We start from the raw sequence: 27,992 nt of genomic DNA on the forward strand, positions 1-27,992 counted from the left end.
CTTAATGATTAATTAAATGAACTGCTCAGAACCTGCTCAGTGTAAATGATCTACTTGAGAAACAGAAACCAGTTCAATTACTTTTATGTTTTTACTTTTGGCAAATCAGATTTAATATCTTTACAGTTGTTGAGGCCATTTCCCTGAAACCTTCCCCTGTTAACCTGAAAGTCTTATCTCTTCTTCCCTCTGACCAACAATAAATACCTGGAGGTGTGTCTTTCTCAGGGAGGATATAACATCTAAAACAACAACACTCGCCCAAAGGATCGCACATATTTTCAGTTCAATTCAGTTTTATTTATATAGCATCAATAACTATACAAATCATCTCAAGACGCTTCACAAAAACCAGCCTGCAACCTCCAGAGCAGCCTGAGGGAAAAACTCCCTTTAACAGGAAGAAACCTGGAGCAGAACCAGCTCATATGGAGGAACCATCTGCTGAAGACCTGTAGAAACAGAGAAGATGGAGAGAAAAGAAGAGAAACAAGATAGCAGTGGCAGGATTTTCCTTTATCTTACGAACTCTAAATGTTGTGTGATTTATTTTGTTTTTTTATTTCCACCAGTTAATGTGATTGGAACAGTTTACCAATCAGTAAAGCTTATTATAAACTCATCAACACTTTTTTATCTCTCCACTCATCCTCCAAATAATATATATCAGTTATAAACTGATAATCACATTCTTTAAAAGGATCTGAACTCTTATTTTTCAGTCACACACCAATCACCTGTTATTGATGAATAATGTGCTGTTCTTGCCTCACTGCAGTAATTAGATAGTTAACTAGTTAAACTCTTTCCAGGCAGGCTGGACTTCATCTAAAGCCATTTCATTTCAAGCTTTCGTATTATTTGCTTCAAAGTGCATCATTGTAAGTTATGTTGAGGGGGACCTCCTCTTTTTCATGACCAGCTCATCCAAAGGTGCCAGAGTTTAATGTCATATTAAGAGACTTGCAGATGCTCACCTGTCTTTATTTGAAATAGATTACTCACATACTTTAAGGTGTGGTGGGGATGACTTAGTATTTAATTAGTTGATAGAATGCAATGTACATATTTCAGTAAAGAGAGATTTATTTAGAAAACAAAATGGTTGAGTTTTTCTTCACATTTGAGTCAGATCAACTCAGACCAACATGTATTTCAACATTTCAGTCTCAGAGAACTCTTCCTCATAACATTATTAACATGAATGTTGCTCAGTGCAGCCTTGATTTACTCCTACGTACAAACTCCACTCCATCCAGTGAAACTATTTTTAAATTTTTTCCTAAAGTCATCTCATGTTCTGCTTTTCATACTTTTCTTATCCTCACTAGGGTCGTGGGGGTTTCTGGAGTCTATCCCAGCTGTCATCAGGTGAAAGGCCGGGTCCTCCCTGGACAGGTCACCAATCCACTGCATTCACCCACAGTCAGATGGGATGAAACCTGAGTAGCCAGAGAGAACCCATGCAGACATAGAACATGCAAACTCCAGCCAGAAAGGTCCTAGTTGGAACTGAACCCGAACCGTCTCGCTGGGGACATCAGTGCTAACCACATTTAAACGTCATACATAAAATTATTACATAATATAATATTCATGCACTTTGACACATTTACACAACAAAGATACAAGACGGACACACCTCCAGATCTTTATTTGATCTTTATTTATTAACAGTCAACCTCATTTCTCAGAAATCACTTGACTTTTGAGGGTTTAAGGAAACGTTCTCAGACATTCAGTTTGATTTGCCATAAGTAAAAATAGTAAAGTCAGTAAACTGCAGGTTTCTGTGTCTCAAGTAGAGAAACAGGAATCATCTTGTGTCGTACGTCATCATAATGAGACAGCAGCACTGACACATTAAAAGTTTCTTATATTATTTAAAATTCACACACTTTTAGACACGAAGAAGAACTGAACTGAAAACAGAGAAGACTACTGTATTATCTTTTTTATTGTCTACTACGGACGTTTCAGTGTCTTCAGCTCCTGTTTCTCAAATACATCATGTGTGTGTGTGTGTGTGTGTGTGTGTGTGTGTGTGTGTGTGCGTGTGTGTGTGTGTGTGTGTGTGTGTGTGTCCATCTGACACTGAGGATGTACCTCAGCTCAGTTTTTACATTATGTCTCCACCATTCACTTCTAATGGTCATTTTTGAAGCGGAACACTACGTTTCAGAGTGTACAAAAGCTGAATGCATAAAATGTTAATATTAATACCTTTGGAGTGGGGATGAGCGAGTACAGCATTATCTGTGGCGTTAGGAGCACTGAGAGGCCTTTACAGCAGAATCCAACTGGAGCTTTTCTGTGTGATATATTCAGATACAGAGATTGAATAATAGATGTATTATGTTGCATGTTTTTCCATTTATCTTTATAGCTTCTCTCTGAAATTATAACTGCAGGTGATGTTAATAATACTTGCTGTGTTTTTGAAAATAGCTGAAATGATAACTTGATTACAATGTCATCGTCAAGAAACAGTGCAAGTACTTACATTCTCTGGGACGCACATACAAGCAGAAGAACAAGTATGAAAGTACCAAACTCTGCTACTAATCCAAGACTGAGACGCTGTCTCCACCGCTGTCCTCCAGAAGCCTGACTGGTGCAGAGCACCGCGTCACGCTACATGAACAGTGATGCTGGTCATCGATGGGCTGGTTGACCTTCTGCACAGCCTCCATCAACACTTTACTGCAGCTTCAAACTTCAGTGTGGATCTGTTCATCTTACACAGCTTTAACGTTGAATTCGATGCTCAAGAATGGAAAATTAAACTTTTAATATACGTTTTGCTTTTATATGTGCAAGGATAAGGCTTCTCACCTGCGTGATCTCTTACATGGACGGAGGCAAGAAAACAGCCTCACATCCACAGATCGTCATGTCTTGTTATTGATATTCATCAGTATTTGATGAATGTTGGAATATTACCCGTCACATGTTTCTCAGCTGTGTGGTTTCTCATGCGCCTTTTTGTGTTGAACGTTAGTAAATTGTTTCCCACAGACGATCAAAGGTGCAGCTTCTCAGTTGTGTGGATTCTTCTGTGATATTTGATGAACATTATCGTTTATTGTAGTTTAGTCTCTTACATACATTCAGTTTGAACACTGACGTTCTTTTTTGTTCTGGTTCAGAGTCGTTCCTCTAAAAGATAAATGGACCTGCAGGAATGAGGTTTCTCGTCTGTGTGGGATTTTACGTGGAAATAGAAATTACTTTGACTAAAACTTTTCCCACATCTTTCTTCAGAGTACAGTCTCTCACTTTTGTGTGTTGTCATGTTGTTTTAGTTCTGCTGAATATTTAAATGTTTTGCTCACATTGAAGAGTCTGTCAGTCTTTACCACAGATGTTACAAAGGTAGAGCTTCTCAACTCGATTCTGTTCGACACTTTTCCTACGAGCACCACAGAAATATGTTTTCTCACGTGTTTGCTGTCTCTTAAATATCTGAAAAATCTGAATACGTGAATACTGAAGGGTAACATTTCTGTTTTGTGTGTCTGATTGAATTCTCTTTATCTACTTCCAGAAGTTGTGTGAAAATCTGCGCTTTGAATATTTTCATGTAGAAACCTCAGAAGGACCCGTAACCTTAAATGATGTGAATCAGAAGAGAACGAGTCAGTTTAAGGTTTGATGTGAAAGAAGACAGAAACTTAAGACATTTTATGGTGAAGCTTTTAATTCCCTTCATTGACAGATGCCTTTTAAACTCCTGTGAACATGAAAGAAACAAACTCTCTCCCTTTTGCTCTTCTACACAGTTTTACACATTTTCCCACTCTGACAGTTTTTGAACATGAAAGCTGAGGCGATCTTCACAACAAACGCACACAAATGAAACAGCGTAGTACACACAAGTACACACAGTGTAACACTGTACATGAAGGACACACAGTGAGCGACAACCTGTGAGGCAAACCTTGTTATTTGACCTAAACGTCAGAGCGACTGTAACAAAGACCAACACACTCTTTAAATACGTTTCCTGTTGAGCTGCCACAGTAATAATCAAATAATGAAAAATAAAAAATATTAAAAACAAAAGCTGCTGCAGTTTCTTTTTTTTTTTCGTTTCACATGTAACAGAGGTCGGAGGTAGTGGTGCTGCTGAGGGCCCACGTTAGACTTCAGCTCCATGGACTGTCAGACAGAGCAGAATGAAGCCTCTCACTGGGAGCTGTGGCTTGTTTGTAGTCGTGGAAAAAGCAAGGAGTTTGACTTCACTGGAAACCGGAGCAGCCACAGTCTCACTTTGATGATGAACTATTTATTTTTTCCTGTGGCGTGTTTCACCCCATATATCGGGTGAAAAATAAACAGTTCATTTATCAAACAGAAAAACAAAACGGACATCTCTGAAGTCTCTGACCAATAATATTAATGATATAATATTGTTTTAATTGTGTAAACTGTCACTAGCTAGCTTGCTGGTACCAAGGGGATGGCCGTGGTTTTCTTTTTCTTTTTCAGATTGATCCTGTTTGTCATTAGCTAAGACATTCTTGTGTGTCAGTAACAAACTCTAATCTCTGAACTTCCAGTAATAATTGTTCTCAGGTCCAACATCTGCGTTACATCATTACAGCCAATGCTGTGCTGCCACCCTGTGGACCAAGAACAAACTGCTGTATTCTGTCACATGGCTGATTCATGTGTTTGTAGTTACATGGCCTGAATTAAAGACCAGAGATCAACAGTTTGGATTCATTAAACATGAGACACCTGAGTGTCGATTCATTCATGATGATCAGTTTATTGATTACTTCACATTCACAGACTTCACACACTGAAACACATTCAACAGCTTCAGTTACTGTGATATATTAATGATACTTTTCTTTGGTTCTCTCCAGAATATTTCCACTCTTTGCTTCTCTTTGTCCATTCAGCATCATTGTCTCTCATATTCTACAGCGACATGTTCTCTTAACACCTACATGACAGTCTTAACTAGAGGATTTACAAAGAAACTTCACAATTTCAATTTTCACAATTTTCCCTTTAAAACAAAAAGTCAAGAGATAAAATAAAAGAAAGAATTAAAACATTTATTCCTCAGAGTTCAGTTGAAGCCAGTTTATTAAACACAGGTTAATCTCATTTGATTTAATTCACACCAGTAGAATTTCTGTCATCAGTCATGATTTACTCTCTTCCTGTTGCTCAGTAAGAAACAACTTTAACACAATCACAAAAGCAAACTGTGATATCTCTGTATTAAAGACACTTAGTAATTGAGATCATAGAACATCTGTTTATCAGAGAGAAAACTGTCAATCACAAAGAAAAAAATACATAATAATCAATATATGGTTTCTGTATCTCCAACACACAGTCATGATTAAAATTAAACAACAGCAACATCATAAAGTGTTTCAAGAAACTTAAAGTTGTCATTCTGTTTCAAATCTGTTTTTGACTTGATGTTTTTATTATTATTATTACTGAGGTTGGAAAAATGTGTTTTTAAAGCCACAGGACATCATGTAATCGACTACTTGAATAAAACTCATCTTGAACTAAATCAGAACTGAGCTCAGTCTCTGAATCAGTCTGTTCCTTGTCTTGGTCTCTGTTGGTCTTTTCCTCTTGGTTTCTATCAGTCTCTAACTTGTCTTGGTCTTTAATGTCACTGCAGTTATCATCCTTGTCTTGGTCTTTGTTGGTTTGAGTCTCAGTGTCATGTTTGTCCTGTTGACCTTGATTAAAACTGAGAACTGAGAGGATTCTCTCCTTTCTCTACTTTAGCCATGAACTCTGCTTTTTGTTTCATCTTCATCAAGAGACTCAACTCGTTTCTTCCAGCCTGGTTTGGCCTCAGCTTTCTCTCCTTCAATCAACATGTCAATGTACTCTGGAGTGGACAGAGGGTTTGGTTTCAGTGCTATCTCTTTCAGTCTGTCCAGACATCTGGCAGATTCCTTTATCAGATTCACCACCTCACCCTGGATACGATCATATTCATCCTTCAGTTTATCAACCAATGTCTGAACAGGTTTCTTAGCTTCTGTGGCTTTAAGATATTTTTCCTTCAGCTCTTTCACAGTTAGTTTTTCTTTAACTTCTTTATACTCCCATTTGTACTTCTGATTAAAATGTACATTCCAGTAACATTTGCCTGGACACTGTTTACAGTATCCATCTTGTCCCATTGCTACACAGCGAACTTTATCACTATCATTTGGTATAGGACAAGGGTAGTGACAGGTGACATGACATGTCTGACAGTTGGTGATGTAGTTTCCAGAACCAGAAATGTCCTCTTTAAAAGGCTTTGTGACAGTCACGTCAAACTCAAACTTCTCATTTCTGTTGATCTCTGCCTCAAACTCTTTCAGTTTTTCTTTTGTCTCTTTCATTTCCTCCATCTTGGCTAAACCAACTTTAACCTTCACCTGCAGATTTTCGACTGAAATCTCAAGCCGTTGTCTCTCTCTGAGGACCTCCTTTGTCAGTGTCAAACTTTTAGTTTCTACTTGATTCAAAGCACCAAAAAACTTCTTCATGCTTTTTATCCCCATGTTCCAAAACATCTGATCAAATCCTCCATCATCATCATCATCATCACCTCCACTCATGCTGTGAGCTGCAGATTTGTTGTCTGCAAACAAGGCTGAATTATTGAATTTGAAGTGAAGTGGCAGCCCGTTCTTAGTTTTAGGACATGGGACACCTGCAGCATTGATCGCCTCTAGAACTGGAGGCTGTTTGCCATCTGCAAATGTGACCAGAACTCTGATGTTTTCTGCCACATCTTTGCCAAAGATTGAGAGCACTGAGTCAAACACATATTTCTGTGTTGGTGTGAGTCGTGCTAAAGCAGCCTGAACTACAACACACACTGCATCAATTTCAGTGACACCATGTCCAGAAGAGAATAGATTACGTATCTGCTGTGTGATCTCTCTGTCTCTTTCTATTCCTCTGGTGTCTCCAAAACCTGGAGTGTCCACAATGGTCAGAGAGTAGGGGATGTTAAACCCCTCCTGGTGGTTGATTTTGTATGCAGTGACTTCAGAGGTCTGACTGTGAACCTGAGATAGTGACTGATCCTCATGAACTAACTTAAACCTAAACGAGTCCTTCCATTTAACACCTAGAATGTAGTTGATCATCCCACTGATGAGAGTTGACTTCCCAGCACCAGTTGCTCCAAGAACCATTATGGTACGACTGTGTTTTGTGACGTCTTCCCCAAAACTGAACCATCTGCAACCACATACACTGGTTCGTTGTTCTTTCAGGGGAATCTTATAAACAGAGAGAGGTCCTTCCTCAGATTTCAACAGAGTGCTTTTTACTTTAACAGCATCAACAAGTCTTTTACTGAGCTTTGTCTTCTCTGGATGAAAATCTCTGATGTAAGGTAACGTTTTAATGAAATCACTGACTGCACTGGTGTTCTCGGCTCCATATCTGGGAGGAGAAATCTTCAGGGTCACACTGTTGTGGTTGGTGTCTCCTGCTGTCACAGTTTCAAGATTTAAAGGTGGCTCACAGTTCTCATTGACAAGAAAGCCTTCTTTATAAAGGTAGATGCTTGAACCTTTATATCTCTCATTGGTTAAACCCACTGTCACGAACTTCACCTTCTCATTCTCCTTGTACTTCTCTGCAGAATCATTGAAGAGTTTTACCCCTTCATACACGCATTTCATATCTGTACTACTAGATCCTTGATATGGAAACCCATGTTCCTGTCTTAGAATAAATGTGGTGTTCGGTTGATCTGTTTAAGATCGATTTTGATAACTGAGATACTGGTTCAGGTCTTCATGGTGAAGGTGAAGCAAATCTTCACACTATCGCTCACTCTTGAAGTTCCTCCTTAGATCCGATTAGAAGCGTCTTGGGTGTTGTTTGAATTTGGTTGAATAAGATTTTTAAATGGTTTTCTTTTTACAGCCCTTTGTTGGTCTCTGTTGAAGGTGAAGCAAGTTTCTTCTTCAGCACGTCTACCAGCTCAGACTCCTTTTCTCCTCCTCCTCGGATCGATGGAAGCTTCTTGGCCAAAGTTTGTTGGAACTCCAGCTTGAACTCACAGCACATTTCTTTAAATGTTTTAATCTTTTTACAGACTTGTGGGAACTGCTGTGCGGTGGTGGTACTCAGTGCATCATTGCACCTGATTTCCAGCTCCATGAAGTCCTCCAGGAGTTTCTGTGCTTGGTGAACTGATCTGATACTTATCTGATGGACCAGTTTAGCTGCACTAGAATCTAAAGTTGTCAGTGGTAACAGCCAGACCTTCATTGGTACGACATTTTCTCCGTTGGTTCCCAGTAGTTTTGGCAGGCTTTGGTAGACCTCAACAGCATCCGAATAGGACACTGGATTTTTTGTTAGAGAAAAGTCTCCAAGAAATTTGCACGAGAATTTCTCAACCTTCGCTTTGTCCTCATCTTCCATTTTCAGGGAACCTTCACCATCTATAGGAATGGTTGGTATCTTGTTGATCATCATTTTCAAGTTGCCCTGAATGTCTTGATGATTTTCTGTCTCTGAAACTTCGCAGTCAAACACAAAGAAGGCTTGTGCCCCATAAAGAATACCTGTGACTACATGAGTTGCTAAACCTTGTTCAAAAACGTATGGATGTTTCACATCTCCTTTTCCAAGATGATTCATTGACAGTTCCTGGAACTTTGTGGTAGTTTTGTACTTCAGTGTCATTCTGGCCTGTTTTTTAGAGGTCTTCTGATCATTCAGATATTTGGCTGATCCTTCAACTTTTACCAAACCACCACAGAAACTTGCTTTAAGAGACGCTTCAACATTTAGTGCTGATAATTTATCCTCAATTGACTCAGATGCAACTATCTCAAAGTCACTGTTAGGGCTGGGTTGTTCCCTTGTATATTTCTGCAGGTCATTCTGGTCCCACAGAGTCATTCCTGTCAAATCACATCAAGGTTAAATGATCTGTTATTGCCTCCATAATTTTCAGACAAAAAATTAAAATCCTCAAATATATGAATGTATAAATGTAAAATAAATCTTTCGTTTGTTTATAAGAATGGTTCCACGATTTATGGTTTCAAAAAGTGAATCAGAGGTGACATTACCAGGGATGAGTGAGTCTCTGCGGCAGTCATACAGCATCCCGAGGCCGAATGGTCGGCCCAGTGCCACCACCTCCATAGTTCTGTTGGCTTCAGGGTCCATCTGTTGGTCTGGTGAATGCAGATGATATCAGGTCTGTGACTCTACTCGTATTCAACATCCATTCATTTATCTGTAGACGCAATGTAGAAGGGACAGTTCGTATAGAGAGCTCCATAACAAATAAATGTTTTCTGGTGTTGATGAGCATGGGACTCATATTTGTCAAGGTTCTATGTCTGTCTTTTATTTTGTGTCTTGTTGTGTATCCTGATTTATTTTGTTAAGTTGCGGGGTTCCTGTCTTGTGCCTCCTTGTCTCTTGATTGGTTATTGGTCTCACCTGTGTTGATTGTCCTCATGTGTCTCACCTGTGTCTCGTCATCCCTCAGTCCTCATGTGTATATATAGCCCTGCCTTTCCCTTTGTTCCTTGTTGCATCGTTAATGTTAGCTTAATTTCTTCATACCATGTTCCATGGTTCCATGTCATGTTGGTGATTTCTTTTGATTCTTGGATTTTGTATTTTCCTGCCATGCTTGCAGCGCCTTTTGTTTGTTATTAAATACTTTTTGATTGAACTTCGTGCCTCATCTATAGTCCTGCATCTGCGTCCTCCCCTCAACACCCATCCCACTTGACAATATTCATATGTGAGGATTTCTGCAATAAATAAATAGGAAAGACTTTTGCTGTTGGGAATTTGGTTGAAGACAGAAATATCAACAAAAATACTTTGACAAAGACACACAAGCAGTGGACATTAGATCAGAGGAAATGTGACTTTTAAGATGGTACGTTTTTGACTTTCTGAGACACAATGACTGCATGCGCGGTATGATAAACCATGGAAGAGGAACCATGATGGTGTGTTGCTGATTTAGTTTTTAATAATCTGTGTTTACACTCTTCCATTAAGTGATTTCTTTTTTGATTCTTTTTTTTACTTTCCAACACCCAAGTACGCTCTTCCAGCTGATCACACATAGAAAGGTATGAATAGCACGTAGTTGCTTTTAGGACATTTTTAGTGTTTTATGTGTCTCACAAACAGCATCAGTGCATCAAGGAAAATCTTGAATAAGAAGGTGTGCAATAAAAATACTAATGATCATATCCTGGCAAAAAAGCAAAACTTTACAACAATAAATGTGATACATCATTTATTTCAGTGTGGATATGGAAGGATATGGAGGAGGAAATAAAAATGTGCAATAACATGACAAATTTTAAAAATGAATATAGGCCTGTCTAATAAATAAGTATTTGGACATAGATAATTTTAGACTTACACAGAAATGATGTTAATAATATTTAATGTTCCAAAAATAATGAATGATTTTTGTTTTGTTTTTGTGTGTAATAACATGATATGGAGGAAGAAGAACAAGAAAGACTTCATCCTGTCCCTCCAACTAGATTTGTTTTTGGTCTTTTCTGGACTGTTATATTATACTAATTATATTTTTGGTGGATACTGATGCAACTTGTACTTGCTAATATGTGTTGATGGTTCGAGAAAAATAAATCGGTATCAGATAAAACCTTAACGATACCCATCCCAAGCCACGTACAAAGTTCTGTACAGGAAAGAATCCAAACATTTGTATTTACTCATTTCATTTATTTTGTGTTTTATAGAATGATCATACCATTTATGATTATCGTATGTATACCAGGTTTTAGCCTGTCAATATGACCCTGTGGGAAACATCATACCGTTGTGACCATGTCCACCAACACGGCCACTGCAACTCTGACGCACTAAAAGAAACCAAATAAAGAGTATTCAAACGTGTGCGGTGTCCCTGGGGGTGCACACTCAGAGTTCATAAAACTTTGACAAATCCCCTCTGGTCAACATCCACACACAACACAACATTCTCACTAAGACCTGTGTTACTTCCTGGATTGCTAAAGGGCTGTGGCCCAGATTTTCATTGCTTAAATAGGGAACTGATTGCTCATTGAGAACTGATGGCACTGACTGACTGCACCTGCACCATGTAGGTGTGTAGGTGGACAAACAAAAGTTGATGGGGTGAATGAAAAAATAACACTAATATGGACATAATGGACAATAATGATTATTCATGTCAAAATTGGTCTTTGTGTAAAAAGAATAAAAAAATATAAAACAACAATAAATGTCTAACAGAAGATGAACTCCAGTACAGGCACATGAAATGCAATGTTCAAATGGATTGTGCCATGTGGCCGGGGTTAACATTCAGGCCTTTTTGTAGGTGGCGATATGTGTCTTTTCAGCAGGTTAATACCACGTTAGTATGGCCCAGTTTCCGGTTGGCCTTTTACGTCATATAATTAACAAGAGTCGTTCATGTGGCAGACCGGTATTTCAAACAACAACCATAGGGATAATAGTACACTTTTTAATCTTGTACGTAATGTTCACGCTGCTTCCGGAGCAGATAGATGGCACAATCTCTTAGACTGTTCTTCTACCGGCTCTGTTTACCTCGACGGATCTTTTATCGGCTCCGTTTAGCTTGTTCTTCTTCTGCGACCAGCTTTCTTGGATGTTTTGGATAATGAGAACTCCGATTCTAATCGGAGTAACGTGTTTACATGCTCTTAAGTTCTCCTGTTATAGTCCCATTGATTAAGGACTATAACAGTTTTTTTCACATGCATGTAAATGCACTGAACGTTTCACTTACTTCCAGTTCAAATTGCACACACAACTGACCAAAACTATTTTTTGGTAACTCTTTTTGTATAACCAGGAATTTCCAAACTGCCATTTGGACACTTTGTGAATGAAAAGGCCATAACTTTTAAACGCCCCAACATACAATCATAATCATGGGATCCACTGAAAAGGTGACACTCAGAGGAATTATATTTTGTAACAGTTATTAGAGCAACTGATATAGAATTAATGAAGTAAAATCACATTTTTTTGCATGCTTTCTCCAAGGAAACCACACTTCATTAGGCATGTCACATATCGTTGCTTAGAGCAGCTCACTGGCTACATGAAAGGCCAATCATCCGCTAGGCTGGCTGCAATTGGCTCAGTCTGCAAGGTGCAAGTTCTTAGGGGTGCACCTCGACAACAAACTGGACTGGTCTGCAATCACAGACACCATGTACAGGAAGGGACAGAGTCCACTCTTCTTCCTTCAGTGACTCAGACCATACGATGTATGCAGTGAGATGCTACTCATGTTCTACCAGTCTGTGACTGACAGTTCTCTGAATGCAGCAAAGGAAGTGAAGCATAGGACACTGGACCTTGTGGAGTGGTCCCAGGCAAAACACCTACTCCTGAACATGGACAAGACCAGGGTAGAAGTAATGGACCGCTACAAGTACCTGGGAGTCCACATGAAGAACAGACTGGACTGGAGGGACAACAATGATGCTGTGGACTAGAAGGACCTGAGTGGACTCTAGTTTCTCAGAAAGCTCAGGTCTTTCAATGTGAGCAGAGAGTTACTAGAGTCTTTCTACCAGTCTGTTGTAGTAAGGGCCCTGTTCTTTGCTGTGGTTTGTTGGGGGAGTGGTACCAGCAAAAAAAGACAATTGGGATCAACAAATTGGTCCAAAATGCTGGACATGTGATTGGTAGGGAGTTGGAGACGTGAGGGACAGGAGGACACTGGACAAACTGCTCTCCATCATGGAAAATCCGTCCCATCCACTGCACCAAACACTAGAGGGACAGAGGAGCTCATTCTCCAGCAGAATGATTCAGTTCCTATAGTGAACACTACAGAAATGATTTTAGTCTTTATTCTATCCAGTTGTATAACAGCTCATCTTTATCTTTTTTCAAGGTATTATGACCAATTCATTTCCCTGATGGATCATCAAAGTCTGTCTCCGTCTACAGCTATGTGTTTAATTTGTTAACTGCTATCAAGAAGTACAACTCTCCTTTGTAATATACCTGAGAGAAGATGAAAGATTCGTGAAATTCTCGTCAAGTCAAGTCAATGTCAATTCTGACATGTGCAACACAAAACAGGATTGAAATTTCCATCCTCAAAGGCTATGATGCAGAAACTAAACAAAATATGAGAAACAAGAAATCTGCAAACGTTGAGAAAATATATAAATATATATAAAATATATCCTGTATATCGACACACTGATAATGTAGTGGGTTGGCCTGGAAAGAAAATGCTGAATTTTTGCCCAGTCCACCTCTGCTCTACATATTACCGACATGGCAGATTCACACAGATTAAGATCACAGATGACCTCCATGATTATTACAAATTACTGGAGCTCCCCTGATAAAACTAGTCCACTCCTTGATCAGAGTTAGAATAAGAATGTCCTGGAATCAGTCCTGAGATAAGCCACCTTGCTGAGGAATTTTAGGCTAATGTAGGAGCTAAGTGAGAGCATACTCAGAATATTTAATAATATGGACCGTCTCTCTAAGACCTTCTCACTTCTTTCTTTTAACTTCACTAGTGTGAACAGAAATACACTTTGACAGGAAGCAGGAAGCTAAAGCGTTCTGAGAGAGGTAACAACGGTTAACAGTTGTGATACATCCTGAAACACTGATGAAGAGATGATGTAGAACAGACTAATGGAGCTGGATCAGAAGTGTCTCAGAGACAGACATGACGTCAACAGCATGAGGACGTGACCCTGACTAGATCTAATCATTAAAATACAGACATGATGATAAAGAAGAGAAGAGGCCCCTCCAGCCACCGAGACATTAGCTGAGTTATGAAAAGTAGTGAAAACATAATCTGTCACTTACTTCATATGTCTTCTGCAGATGGACACATTACTGTGGGAGTGAAGGGTCCAGTGTGACGTCCACTGATGTCTTCTGTGTTAACAACAAACACCAGGAATCACATTGACAGTAGAATTTACTCGGTGTCACAGTTCAGTCAACCCTCTTAGTATGTTTTCATTGACCACGCCTCGGCTCTACTCAGTCTTGCCTTGTCGGTCAGTTCATCTCACCTGTGTGCACCACCACTCCTCATCCATCCAGATCAGCGTATACTCTTTAAATCACACTCACTCTACCAGATTTATGTATTTTCCTGAGATTTTCCAGCCTTCATCTGCCTGACTGGTTCACTTCCCTCTCTTCCTCACTTCACACTCACTCACTCCTCCTTTCTTTATCTACAGTTCATAGGTCTTTGAACAGTGTAATATCATCCAACAGCCAGTTGATTAATCATCTCAGGGTCAGTCATAACTTCAGGTGTATACAGCCACATCAGGCACCACATACATGGTTAAACCACATAGTTCTCTTAATGATTAGTTAAATTAACTGTTCAGAACTTGCTCAGTATAAATGATCTACTTGAGAAACAGAAACTGAAGACACAGACTTTTATGTTTTTACTTATGGCAAATCAGATTGAATGTCTTTACAGTTATTGAGGCCATTTCCCCGAAACCTTCCCCTGTTAACCTGAAAGTCTTATCTCTTCTTCCCTCTGACCAACAGTAAATACCTGGAGGTGTGTCTATCTCAGGGAGGATATAACATCTGAAACAACAGCACTCGCCCAGAGGATCGCACATATTTATAATGTAAGTGCACACAGTTTTTGTTCCAGCTGTATACACCACTTCTTTTCAATTCAATTCAATTCAGTTTCACAAAAACGACGAAACCTCCAGAGCAGCCTGAGGGCGACTCCCTTTAACAGGCAGAAACCTTGAGCAGAACCAGCTCATATGGAGGAACCATCTGCTGAAGACCAGCCGGGTAGAAACAGAGAGGGGGGACACAGCGGTTAGTAGTGAAAAGTTAATTATAAGACATCAGAGGACAGGAGCTTGGTGCCAGAGAAGAGAGAGTAGAGGACATGTCCTCAGTGCGACAAAGGACCCTGAACAAAGTATTAGATATTTAATGATGTAATAATAACATTTTATTGAAGATTGGGTTCATTTGTCCTGTTAGATCTCAGCCAAAATAAATTAACCCAAGTGAGAAAGGTTTATTTTACATAGATGGAGTAGCTGTGATCATGACATGATGAGGTCAGAGCTAATCTAATCAGTAAAGAAGGTTTGATGCTGCCAGATGCCTGAAGAGAAATAATGATGAAGGCTTGATGCTGCCAGAGGCCAGAGGAGACATAATGGTGAAAGCTTGAGGCAGAGGCCTGATGTAAGATAATGATGAAGGCTTAAAAGTTTGTCAGAGGGCAGAAGAGACATAACAGTGAAGGCTTGAGGCCGTCAGAGGCTACAGGAGCGATAACATGAAGGTCTGAGGGTGTCTGAGGCCAGAGGAGAGACAGTGATGAAGGCTTTGGGCTGTTTAGCCAGAAAAACAATAATAAAGAACTTGAAGCTCTCAGAGCCCAGAAGGGAGAGAATGATTGACACTGTAATAGTCAAACAAGTTGTCCTGAATATCTCTGAACTGAGGAGGATAAATGGAAAGGATGAGGCAGTGAACTCACCACACCTTCAAAGCTACAGAGGGACAGAAACAATGTTCAACACATTCATGTAAAGGATCCAAACAAATTTAATATATATGATGTGTGTGATATGTGATATATGTGATAATGAATGGATTGTGTGTGATACTGTCTCTGTCTCCTAACAACAATAGGTTTGACTCATTGATTCATGTTTTCCACAGGATTCATTCTCTAAAGTGGAGATTTATCTTTTTAATCCTTGAATGAGTCCAAACATCTCTCTATGTTACAGTATAATATTTTAACTAAGTTACAGCTTGTGATTCCAATGACACAAAGAAATTCTGAAAGTGAAAGGAAGATTTATTCTTAATAAAAGAGCAGAATCCATAAAACTGTCCTACATTTTTTAAAATTCATATCATTTTATTTAAGTTGATATGTATTAATTGAACAGAAAAACAAAACGGACAATTCTTAAGTCTCTGACCAATAATATTAATGATGTAATATTGTTTTAATTGTGTAACCTGTCACTAGCTAGCATGCTGGTACCAAGGGGATGGCCGTGGTTTTCTTTTTCTTTTTCAGATTGTTCCTGTTTTTCATTAGCTAAGTCATTCTTGTGTGTCAGTAAAAACTCTAATCTCTGAACTTCCAGTAATAATTGTTCTCAGGTCCAACATCTGCGTTACACCATTACAGCCGATGCTGTGCTGCCACCCTGTGGACCAAGAACAAACTGCTGTATTCTGTCACATGGCTGATTCATGTGTTTGTAGTTACCAGATATCAACAGTTTGGATTCATTAAACATGAGACACCTGAGTGTTGATTCATTCATGATGATCAGTTTATTGATTACTTCACTTCACACACTGAAACACATTCAACAGCTTCAGTTACTATGATATATTAATGCTGCTTTTCTTTGGTTCACTCCAGAATATTTCCACTCTTTGTTCTCTTTGTCCATTCAGCATCATTGTCTCTCATATTCTACAGCGACATGTTCTCTTAACACCTACATGACAGTCTTAACTAGAGGATTTACAAAGAAACTTCACAATTTCAATCTTCACAATTTTCCCTTTAAAACAAAAAGACAAGAGATAAAATAAAAGAATTAAAACCTTTAATCCTCAGAGTTTAGTTGAAGCCAGTTTATTAAACACAGGTTAATCTCATTTGATTTAATTCACACCAGTAGAATTTCTGTCATCAGTCATGATTTACTCTCTTCCTGTTGTTTAGATAGAAACAACTTTAACACAACCACAAAAGCAAACTCTGATATCTCTGTAATAAAGACACTTAGTAATTGAGATCATAAAATATCTGTTTATCAGAAAGAAAACTGTCAATCACAAAGAAAATAATACATAATAATCAATATATGGTCTCTGTATCTCCAAAACACAGTCATGATTAAACTACTACAAAGTAAAAACTAGAGAAATGACTACGTTGGTGTAGCTACTATGTTAGTCATCATCTACCTACTAAACACTATTAATCCCACAGAGCAGCATTAACCAACACAAGAAGAGTCCAGAGAAGAGAAGAGCAGAGCTAAGAGATCATCATCATCATCATCATCACCACCATCATCATCATCATCATCACCATCATCATCATCATCCTTATCATCATCATCATCATCATCATGAAAAAATCATCATCATTAAAGAAAATTAAAGCTGAAAATATTCTCACAGAAAAAAAAAGTACTAATGAATTATGTTTCACATCTTTTCTTGTGTTTTTAAAGCCACAGGACATCATGTAATCGACTACTTGAATAAAACTCCAGTCACATCTTGAACTAAATCAGAACTGAGCTCAGTCTCTGAATCAGTCTGTTCCTTGTCTTGGTCTCTGTTGGTCTTTTCCTCTTGGTTTCTATCATCTCTACTGTCTTGGTCTTTAATGTCACTGCAGTTATCGTCCTTGTCTTGGTCTCTGTTGGTTTTAGTCTCAGTGTCATGTTTGTCCTGTTGACCTTAATTAAAACTGAGAACTGAGAAGATTCTCTCCTTTCTCTACTTTAGCCATGAACTCTGCTTTTTGTTTCATCTTCATCAGAGACTCAACTCGTTTCTTCCAGCCTGGTTTGGCCTCAGCTTTCTCTCCTTCAATCAACATGTCAATGTACTCTGGAGTGGACAGAGGGTTTGGTTTCAGTGCTATCACTTTCAGTCTGTCCAGACATCTACCAGATTCCTTTATCAGATTCACCACCTCATCCTGGATACGATCATATACAGCCTTCAGTTTATCAATCAATGTCTGAACAGGTTTCTTAGCGTCTGTGGCTTTAAGATATTTTTCCTTCAGCTCTTTCACAGTTTGTTTTTCTTTAACTTCTTTATACTCCCATCTGTACTTCTGATTAAAATGTACATTCCAGTGACATTTGCCTGGACACTGTTTACAGTATCCATCTGGTCCCATTGCAGCACAGCCTGCTTTATCTCTATCATTTGGTATAGCACAAGGTAGTGACAGGTGACATGACATGTCTGACAGTTGGTGATGTGGTTTCCAGAGCCAGAAATGTCCTCTTGAAAAGGCTTTGTGACAGTCACTTCAAACTCAAACTTCTCATTTCTGTTGATCTCTGCCTCAAACTCTTTCAGTTTTTCTTTTGTCTCTTTCATTTCCTCCATCTTGGCTAAACCAACTTTAACCTTCACCTGCAGATTTTCGACTGAAACCTCGAGCTGTTGTCTTTCTCTGAGGACCTCCTTTGTCAGTGTCAAACTTTTAGTTTCTACTTGATTCAAAGCACCAAAAAACTTCTTCATGCTTTTTATCCCCATGTTCCAAAACATCTGATCAAATCCTCCATCTTATTCATCATCATCATCATCATCATCATCATCATCATCATCATCTTCATCATCTCCACTCACAGCACATTTGTTGTCTGCAAACAAGGCTGAATTATTGAATTTGAAGTGAAGTGGCAGCCCGTTCTTAGTTTTAGGACATGGGACACCTGCAGCATTGATTGCCTCTAGAACTGGAGGCTTTTGACCGTCTGCAAATGTGACCAGAACTCTGATGTTTTCTGCCACATCTTTGCCAAAGATTGAGAGCACTGAGTCAAAGATATATTTCTGTGTTGGTGTGAGTCGTGGTAAAGAAGCCTGAGCTACAACACACACTGCATCAATTTCAGTGACACCATGTCCAGAAGAGAATAAATTACGTATCTGCTCTGTGATCTCTCTGTCTCTGTCTATTCCTGTGGTGTCTCCAAAACCTGGAGTGTCCACAATGGTCAGAGAGTAGGGGATGTTAAACCCCTCCTGGTGGTTGATTTTGTACACAGTGACTTCAGAGGTCTGACTGTGAACCTGAGATAGTGACTGATCCTCAACAACTAACTTAAACCTAAATGAGTCCTCCCATTTAACACCTAGAATGTAGTTGATCATCCCATTGATGAGAGCTGACTTCCCAGCACCAGTTGCTCCAACAACCATTATGGTACGACTGTGTTTTGTGACGTCTTTCCCAAAACTGAACCATCTGCAGACACTACATACACTGGTTTGTTGTTCTTTCAGGGGAATCTTATAAACAGAGAGAGGTCCTTTCTCAGATTCCAACAGAGTGCTTTTTCCTTTAACAGCATCTGCAAGTCTTTTATTGGACTTATCTGAAAAGCCTGGACGTTGTGAAACTGCAGAAGCCATTGTGATACAATTAAGAATTCCACCAACACTATGGAGAGTTATTTGTAATGAGACAACAAACTCTTCATGGTCAGAGAAGATCGTCCATCCTCATGATGAGTGTTGACTCTATGACTGTGAACTTCTTTTCTGAATCTGTGTAAAGAAAAATCAGAAAAAAAGAAATCATAACCACAACTCCAGTCACCATGACACTACACAGCTGTTACTAGTCAGTGGTTTGTCCACAAATAAGAAACACACCAAGCAGAACGATTCCCCATTCATTTTATAATATTAACTGCTGGTAGTTGATTTCTCTGATGATATAATCATGTTTTGTTTGTGTCACACCAAGCATTACAAGAATAAATGTGTTCCTGATGTCCGAATACGTATACAGTCTAATAAAACAATTTAAGTGATTCAGAAAACAACACAAATTATGACAAACCTTTGCTGACTGTTCTTTGTCGTCTGGTTTATGATCCCAGAGATGTTGAGATTTCAAAACATCTTGATTCAGTCACTGTCTGCAAAACTCCTAAAACCAAAAACAACACAGTGCCCTTAGAAAACATGGAGTCATTGCTTCACACTGATGCTACAGTTGTTGGTGTGTTGGTGGTTTTCTCTTTAAATGCACATTTGACTCCAAGAGAACTATTGAGGAAGCCTCCCTGTTCAGGAAGGGGAAGATACAAAGGTGAATACAGCAGCCTATGTACAGTAGTGAATGTTGGACTAAGCTTTGCTACACTGCACTAAATACATAGTGTGAGATATGAGGAATCACTTCTGTACAGTAAATGTTTGTGTAAATGCTGCAGCAGCTTAGTCACATATGGTCTCAGCTCTTTCATTACAATGTCTTTCCTGTAGCGACTGTCGTCCAGATGTTGTTCTCATCCCTGACTGTGCATCTGTCCCCTGCACATACTCTCATCTCAGCTGAGTAATAGTCAGTGATGTACAAAGGATTTTTTGTGTTAATGTCAATGTCAAGAAAGATTACTCCCTGATCAGCCACAACATTATGACCACTGACAGGAGACATAAATGGACTTTAAACCATCTAGTGACAATTCAGTGTTCTGCTGGGAAACTTGGAATTCATTCATGAGGATGTTATTAAGACATGTAGCCCCCACCTACACCAGACCAGTCCCCCCATCCCCACCCCATTGCAATGACACAGCTTGATAGCCATCCCCAGCAGGATGCAGCCTGACGCAGACACACACACACACACACACACACACAACTCAGAAGACATGAAGAACATCTCAAGGTGTTGACCTGGCCTCCAAATTCACTAGATCCCAAACTGATCAAGTATCTGTGGGCTGATCCACAGAGGCCCCTCCCTCAAAGACCACAACTTAATAGAGACATTCCTGTTCACAACTTAATAGTAAAAACAGATTTTACAATGAATCCTCTGAACTATTTAATGCCTTAAACGAAAGGAAACATTTCATAGCCTCTGGGATACAAGGACGACTGAGCTGATACAGTAAACTCCATAACACACAACTGAGAAACACAGATAGATGAACAATCCTGCCTCTGTAGCTTCTTAGACCACAGTTGTCTAACAAAGTTCACCCAGGGTCAGACAGACACAGCCAGTCTCTGGCTCTTCTTTCAATTCAACTCTGAGTCGAGTTCATAAACAACTGTTTTTAGAGGACGTCACATTAAAAGTCTTCAGGACAAAACAGGAAGAACTCTGCCCACAATTTCCTCTGTGAGAAAGACACATCTCCAATGCAGCATAACTAAAGGCCAAAATAGGTATAATGTTTAAATTTAACTGGGAACCAGACAGACAGTTAAATCTATCTATTAATCTCAGGGTAAAAACATATTTAAGGACTAAAGGAAATAACACCAGCACTACTAAAGAAATCAGTTATGTGCCTTTTGTCTTTTCATGAAGTAAAATTTCATGGTAACTCAAAGTGAAATACAACAACAACAAAAACACATTTCAAATATTTCCCCCCAGTCATCAATCAATAACATGAATTTATTCCCACAGATAAAGACCTCAACTGTCCCAACAGTTAATGTCCAATGCCCCACAGGACAAACAAATCAGTTCCCCAGTCCACCAGTCTAAATTCCCCCCAATGTTCAGGTGAAATCAGAGTAAACGTTCTTCAAGTGCAATCATTCCTCAAATGAAACGTCCTTTCCCCAAAGTTCTGGTGAAATCAAATTAAATATCCCAGTCCAAACAAAACTAACTAACTTCTTTTGTTATCATTGTGCTAGTAAGAAGAACGTATGTAGTGTTAAATTAAGATTAAATGAGCCATCACAGAAGAAGAGATTTATAGCAACAGAAAGCTGGCGTCTGTTGTGGGGCGGTATGTTAATGTAGTTGTGTGATGTTGCTGATCTATAATATGAACAGGGCATTATACATTTTGGAAGAATTAATATGGATCGAAGGCAAGACTCTATTTGCTGGATTTAGCTTAGCATTACAGCTTCGCATTGCGAAAATAAGTACAATGGACTGTTAAGTTTAGACACAAGAAAAATATTGGAGGGTAGCGCTGGAAGAAAATTGATTCGTTCCCCGAGTCAGTACCTCCAGAGGCTGAGATGATCCGTTCGCGAACTGAGTGGAGTCAGTGACGCAACGCTAATCAGTAGATCAGTAACATTCACTGACCGGATCACTGTCCTCAATCATTGACTAAATTCCTCCATTTGGTGCAATATAGGCTGAAGACCCAACACAAAGAGATGCGTTTCCAACCTATCAATTAAAAAAGTGTAGCCTATGTGACTGTCTGGTTGTGGACTATTTTTTATTGCACTGAAATGAAAACAAGAAATTATTATGGTGGAAAATAAATAAAAAGCAAAATGACAAATGCTATTTTAAACTCTGTACATTTTAAGATATGAATTAAATATAAACTTAAATGCAAACAAAACTAAAAATAGGCCTCGTTTAGTTTACTGCAAAAACATAATATCAAAACATCTACCCAATTCAATCAATACAATTATTAATATTATTTTAAATCTCCTTGATACCTCCACCCCCTGCACTTACTCGCTCTACAGATAAACAGTACATTAAAGAAGTTTCTGAATACATTTTAGTTACAGAATACTGTTTCCTATCTGATTAGCGGTGTTTAGTTTGATAGGTGAAGCTTTGTGAGCCAGCCGCCGAAAAACTGGAAAAAACGGCCATTTAACATGAAAATGTGACTGATGAACAGATTGTTAGCTAACGTTAGTCATTTAACCCTCTGAATCCCAAGCCCGCCCGTATTTACTCGTATTTACAAACCCTTTGTCCGATCTGAAAGCTGTAAAGACTGGCACAATCGCGAGATTCTGAAGTTTCCGAGGGTGCCTGAATGCCTCAGAGGCGACGTCATTAAAATATCGAAACTTTACAGAGGAAAAGGGACCAATTTTACGAAATTTCATCAACATCGCTTCGGTCTAACGTCATCTTTAAAAATCCGCAGAAAATTAACACTTTGCTCCAGATTAATTCTGTAAAAAGGCATAAACTCTACGGTCTTTCCTGCTTCCAGCGAGCCCTGAATGATTTGCATACAGCCTGTGATCGCTCTTCAACAATTGGCTGAACCTTTCTCTCCTGGGTGGTGCCTTACAGACGCGTCATCCGGGTCAGAACCGCTCAGAACCAATGATCAGGCTCCTTTGCCTGCTCCCAGTGCCTTATAGGGCAAGTTAAAGGGAATAAACAACCCCCTGGAGTGTGAAAGAAAGGAGGGGAGGAGGTGTGAGCGCCTGTGTGTAAGTGCGAAGGAGCGTCTGTGTGTATGTGGCCGGCGGAAAGTAAACAATCCTGTTCTTTTTACAATGTTTTCTTACATTCGGATTGTTTTATACTTCTTCGGAGACATTATTGAGTTATATCAGCGTGTAGCCGGGTTTGTTCTGACCTATAGATGCGCAGGACTTTATATTAAAATAAAAAATGAGATCACAGTAAGTTAAAATGTAACGGATTAAAAAACGGCCAAAAGTTACTAAAATCAAGAGAAGTCTCAGAATTTTTATATTCTCTGAATGTAGTGCAACCACTAATATTTTTCCTATCTTCCTTATGCTTCAGGATATCTGAAAATGTGTTGTATATGATAATTCATAATTTTTTGAATATTTTACAAGAAAAAAATCTGACCAATTCAATTTCCGTTTTTCTTTTTTTCTAATTATTTACAGGTTTTAAAAGTTTTTTACACTGCATTTAGACATAATTGAGTTACATCAGTCTATAGCCCTGTGTGTCCTGAATCTATAGAGGTGTAGGACTTCATATTACAGTGAAAAATGACACCACAGTGAGTAAAAATGAAACAGAAAAAATAACTGCCGAAAGTTACTAAAATCTAAAGAGGTCTCAGAATTTTTACATTATCTGAATGTTGTGCAACCACCAATATTTTTCCTGTGTTCCTGAGAAATTGAATTTCCGTTTTTCTTTTCTTCTAATGATTTCAAGCTTTTAAATTTTGTCATTTTGCATGGAGACAAAATGGGTGGATAACAGCAGGTTTTCTGTGGTTTCTGTGTTATTGTTGCTTTCAGTCATACAGACGCAGACGGACAAGAACACCTGTAAAATGAGTCCATGAACATTGTTAGTTTTAGAGTTGCAATTTCATTTTATATTGGCGTTAGTGTTTATTTTGGTGTTGAAAATTTTGTGGATTGGTGTGGAAGTTTCAATTATGTCATTAAAATGCTTTAAATTACGTCACGTCTAAAACCTTGTGTTTTTCCTTTCCCTATTTTTATTTATTATTTTTTTAAATAATAATTTAAAGGATGTTTGAGATTGGAAATTTGGTACCTTGTCTCAAATGGGTTTGCCCTCATCTGTGACCTCTGTTTTTGTTTTTTGTAGTATCTTTTTTTTTTTTTTAACAGCTTCAGTGCTCCTTGTGAAAGATTCTCAAAATCTCTAGACTCAATCAGAGGGATGAACACAGAGACAAATGTCAAAATAGAGAATATAAAAAAACTAGAAAATTCCCTCTGGGAAATTTTGAAATGCCGGAGGTACCGTCTCTGTCAACATGGGAGTTAGCACAGTTAGCCTGCATTTAGCACAATTACCTTATGGTTAGCACAGTTAGCTTACAGTTAGCACACTTAACTCACATTTAGCACAGGTAGCTTATGGTTAGCATAGTTAGCCTACATTTAGCACAGTTAGCCTATATTTAGCACAGCTAGCATACAGTTAGCACAGGTAGCTTACTGTATGCACAGTTAGCCTGTGTGTGAGAGATTCCTTCCTGTGTGTATCTGTAACTGTAATAACATAAAGTTACTTGTGTGTTTGTGTGTGCATGTGTCTATGTGTGTTTATGTGTGTGTATATGTGTGGCATGCCTACGCGCGCATGTGTGTGTGTAACTGTAAGAACATAAAGGTACCTGTGTGTTTGCGCGTGCCTGTGTGTATATCTGTAATTACAAAGTTACCTGTGTGGGTGGGCAGGTGTGTGTGTTACACACCATACACCAATACACAAGGCTTGTGTCTACATTTTAAAGTTTAAATGAAGTCTCTAGGTGAAAGTTTGCCTGAGCAGTCGTCCGATTCATTTTCAATAGGAAATGTGTCGTAGTTTTTCGCGACTTACATCATATTTCGGAAAGAAAAGTAATAGCACACCAGTTAAGGGACCAAAAAAGGAGGAAGATGAAAAAAAAACACACAGGATAACAACAGGGCATCAGGCATTGCCCCGTAGCCCTAATAAAGAGCAATTTGAGACCAAGGCCCACAAGAAAATAATATGTAATAAAATCGATTTAAAAACTATGAAAACGATTATGAATGGTTGGTCTGGTAATGTGATATGCTTGCAATATGTCTTTCTCAGTTTTATACTAAGACACCTTTTAATTTCATGTTAAAGGACCCTGAAAACTTGGAGGAACAAACAAAGTCTAGTCCCTCTAGAGCAAACGTCTGACTTGAAATGAGACTGTAGTTGAACTGCAACCTTTTGTGCTATGCTATGTTCAGCTTGTACAAAGCTTGTGAATTGCACATTTGAAAGTACAATATTTGCAATTTTGCAATTTGACTCTGCCTCACATGTCAGTGGCATTTCGATTGTCATTGGTTCCAAGTAGAAATGTTTTTTACTGTCCTGTTTTTTTTGTACAAATTAAAAATGAATGTTTATGTTTAATTCATGTTTTGGCACATGCACTTCTGAAGGATCTGCACAGATTAATATAAATTTACTTATTCAATTATATATCATACATTAAATTAATTTTTAAAGGTACTATTTGCACATTAGGAAGATCATCTTTTTCAAATCAACTCAATATTTTTGTTTAGGTGTTAATAAATTCCGTACTAATTTCTATACAAATGTACTCATATTAAATGGATAACTATTAAGGGCCTCATTTAACTAATATTTAAACAATATCATTGTGAAATATTAATAATATTGCTTGTAATCTGTTGCCTCATCGTTATTGAATAGCCTCTACAGATAACACCGTCTGTTGTACTTTCTGTTGGTGAATGACTAATGTGCTCTGCTGGAGCAGTTGGCCTTATGTGATGAAGGGGCCTGGGGCTGGAGGGTCACCACTGTTCACTACCATGGGTGTAGAAAGTCGTGATACACCCTGAAACACTGACGAACAGATGATGTAGAACAGACTATTGGAGCTGGATCAGAAGTGTCTCAGAGACAGACATGACGTCAACAGCATGAGGACGTGACCCTGACTAGATGTAATCATTAAAATACAGACATGATGATAAAGAAGAGAAGAGGCCCCTCCAGCCACCGAGACATTAGCTGAGTTATGAAAAGTAGTAAAAACATAATCTGTCACTTACTTCATATGTCTTCTGCAGATGGACACATTAATGTGGGAGTGAAGGGTCCAGTGTGACGTCCACTGATGTCTTCTTTGTTAACAACAAACACCAGGAATCACATTGACAGTAGAATTTACTCGGTGTCACAGTTCAGTCAGCCCTCTTAGTATGTTTTCATTGACCACGCCTTGGCTCTACTCAGTCTTGCCTTGTCAGTCAGTTCATCTCACCTGTGTGCACCACCACTCCTCATCCATCCAGACCAGCGTATACTCTTTAAATCACACTCACTCTTCCAGTTTTATGTTTTTTCCTGAGATTTTCCAGCATTCGTCTGCCTGACTTCCTGGTACCGACTCTTCCTGGTAAAGTGTCTCAGCCTTCTGTTCCCCACTAAGAGTTTGTCTTTGTCCTCCTACTTCCTGCTTCTTGTACCTCCCTGATTAAACAAACAACCAAACTCCACTGATAATGTCCCTCTTCATGCTGCATCTGTGTGGTACATGTATCACACAGCTGAATTTAATTGTCTCTAGTTACTCTCCCAGTTTATTATAACCTGGACTCTAGTTACTGACACTGGTTAGTTGGACAGTAAAGATGTTGATGGTCCTAAGCTGCAGATTCACTGACAACATTTACAGAGTCTGTTACATTTAACACACATGTAATAAACACATGAACAGCTCAGGATGTTCAGGCTCTTACCTGCTCAGTTCGACTCTGATCATGAAGGAGGAGAGAGGAGGTCTGGTTCACTTGCCTTTGTATGGCATTCATTTATATAGAGAAGACACGCACAGACACACACACACACGCACACTCCTCCCACGCTACATGTTGCAGAAACTCAACCCTTCAAACTCGAAAGTGAAAGAAGTTTTTACTGCAAATTCCAAACTCACAAACATGAACTAACGTCTATAACCCCACAGGGTCATCAAATTAACCAAAGTGCCAGAGGCCTCTCACATGACACAATAACACTATAATAATCACTTTAATGACCAAACAGGAAACTGGGAGTAAGCATAGAAAGAAGTGAAAGAGGGAAGCAGCCCCAGCTGCCCGGCAGGTTGGAACCTAGAACCTCCTTGGTTTGAGGCATCAGTGCCTGATCTCAATGAACACAATATCAACCATATCACACTTCATTCAACTGGTATATCGATACACATCTTTGTACCAAATATTTCTTAGTTGCAATTCAGCTCTTACTATATAAAAATAAGATGGTTCTGTCTTTCTCTGTCTGATGTGGGTAGCAGGAGTGTGTATGTCACCAGATCTGCAGCCAGTAATCCTCTGTGCTGATTTGACCGTCAAAGCAGGAGTCTTATAATAGTGTACTGAAGATTTTGTAAATTACTGTGTAGGTATAGATTAGAAGTCATTACAGAAATGTATTTATGAAAAATCTGATCATCAGTAATTCTGTCAAGTCATATTTTTGTGTGCCATGAACTGAAGTGTTGTCTCACTGTCCATGTAAGCATGTAGTGAGTATTTATAACTTTTTAACAACCCTACAGTTCATTGACTGTTTCCCTGAAACTCAACCCTGCAAACTTGAAAAGTGAGTTCTACAGGTTTGTGCCGGCGTCAGTCTCAGTAGTCATCTGTGCTGCACCCTGTTATGTAAAAAAGGATGTGGGCGCATGCGTGTCAGAGAAGATGTGATTTCTGATAAGACAACATTCACCCAGAGGTTTGCACACATTTGTACTGTAAGTAATTGTTTTTGCTCATTTACTATTACCTATGATGTGTACCTTTGCTGTGTAATCTAAAACCTTCAGTTTATGCCCATTTCACCAAAGACTGATGGTGTAGTAAATGGTTTGAACAAAAATTCAACAGTACTGACTGTAAATGGACATCCAGCCAATCCTCATTTAAGCAGGTGTGAATCAGATGTA

At 38.9% G+C, this 27,992-nt stretch overlaps 1 protein-coding gene and 1 pseudogene across 1 annotated transcript; both read right to left on the reverse strand.

The window, feature by feature from the left end:
• Positions 1-5,765: 5,765 nt before the first annotated feature.
• Positions 5,766-26,456, reverse strand: LOC125010590. Its single transcript, XM_047589336.1, has 5 exons — positions 26,304-26,456; positions 13,873-13,944; positions 9,087-9,256; positions 7,925-8,915; positions 5,766-7,722 (listed from the first exon to the last, which is right to left on the reverse strand). The coding sequence occupies exons 3-5, from the start codon at positions 9,184-9,186 to the stop codon at positions 5,766-5,768; spliced, it is 3,048 nt and encodes a 1,015-aa protein (XP_047445292.1). The 5' UTR covers positions 9,187-9,256; positions 13,873-13,944; positions 26,304-26,456.
• On the reverse strand, positions 17,528-26,320 carry LOC125010591 (annotated as a pseudogene).
• Positions 26,457-27,992: the final 1,536 nt, after the last annotated feature.

The sequence above is a fragment of the Mugil cephalus genome, chromosome 7 (genome assembly GCF_022458985.1).
Source record: "Mugil cephalus isolate CIBA_MC_2020 chromosome 7, CIBA_Mcephalus_1.1, whole genome shotgun sequence".
Classification (NCBI taxonomy): domain Eukaryota; kingdom Metazoa; phylum Chordata; class Actinopteri; order Mugiliformes; family Mugilidae; genus Mugil; species Mugil cephalus.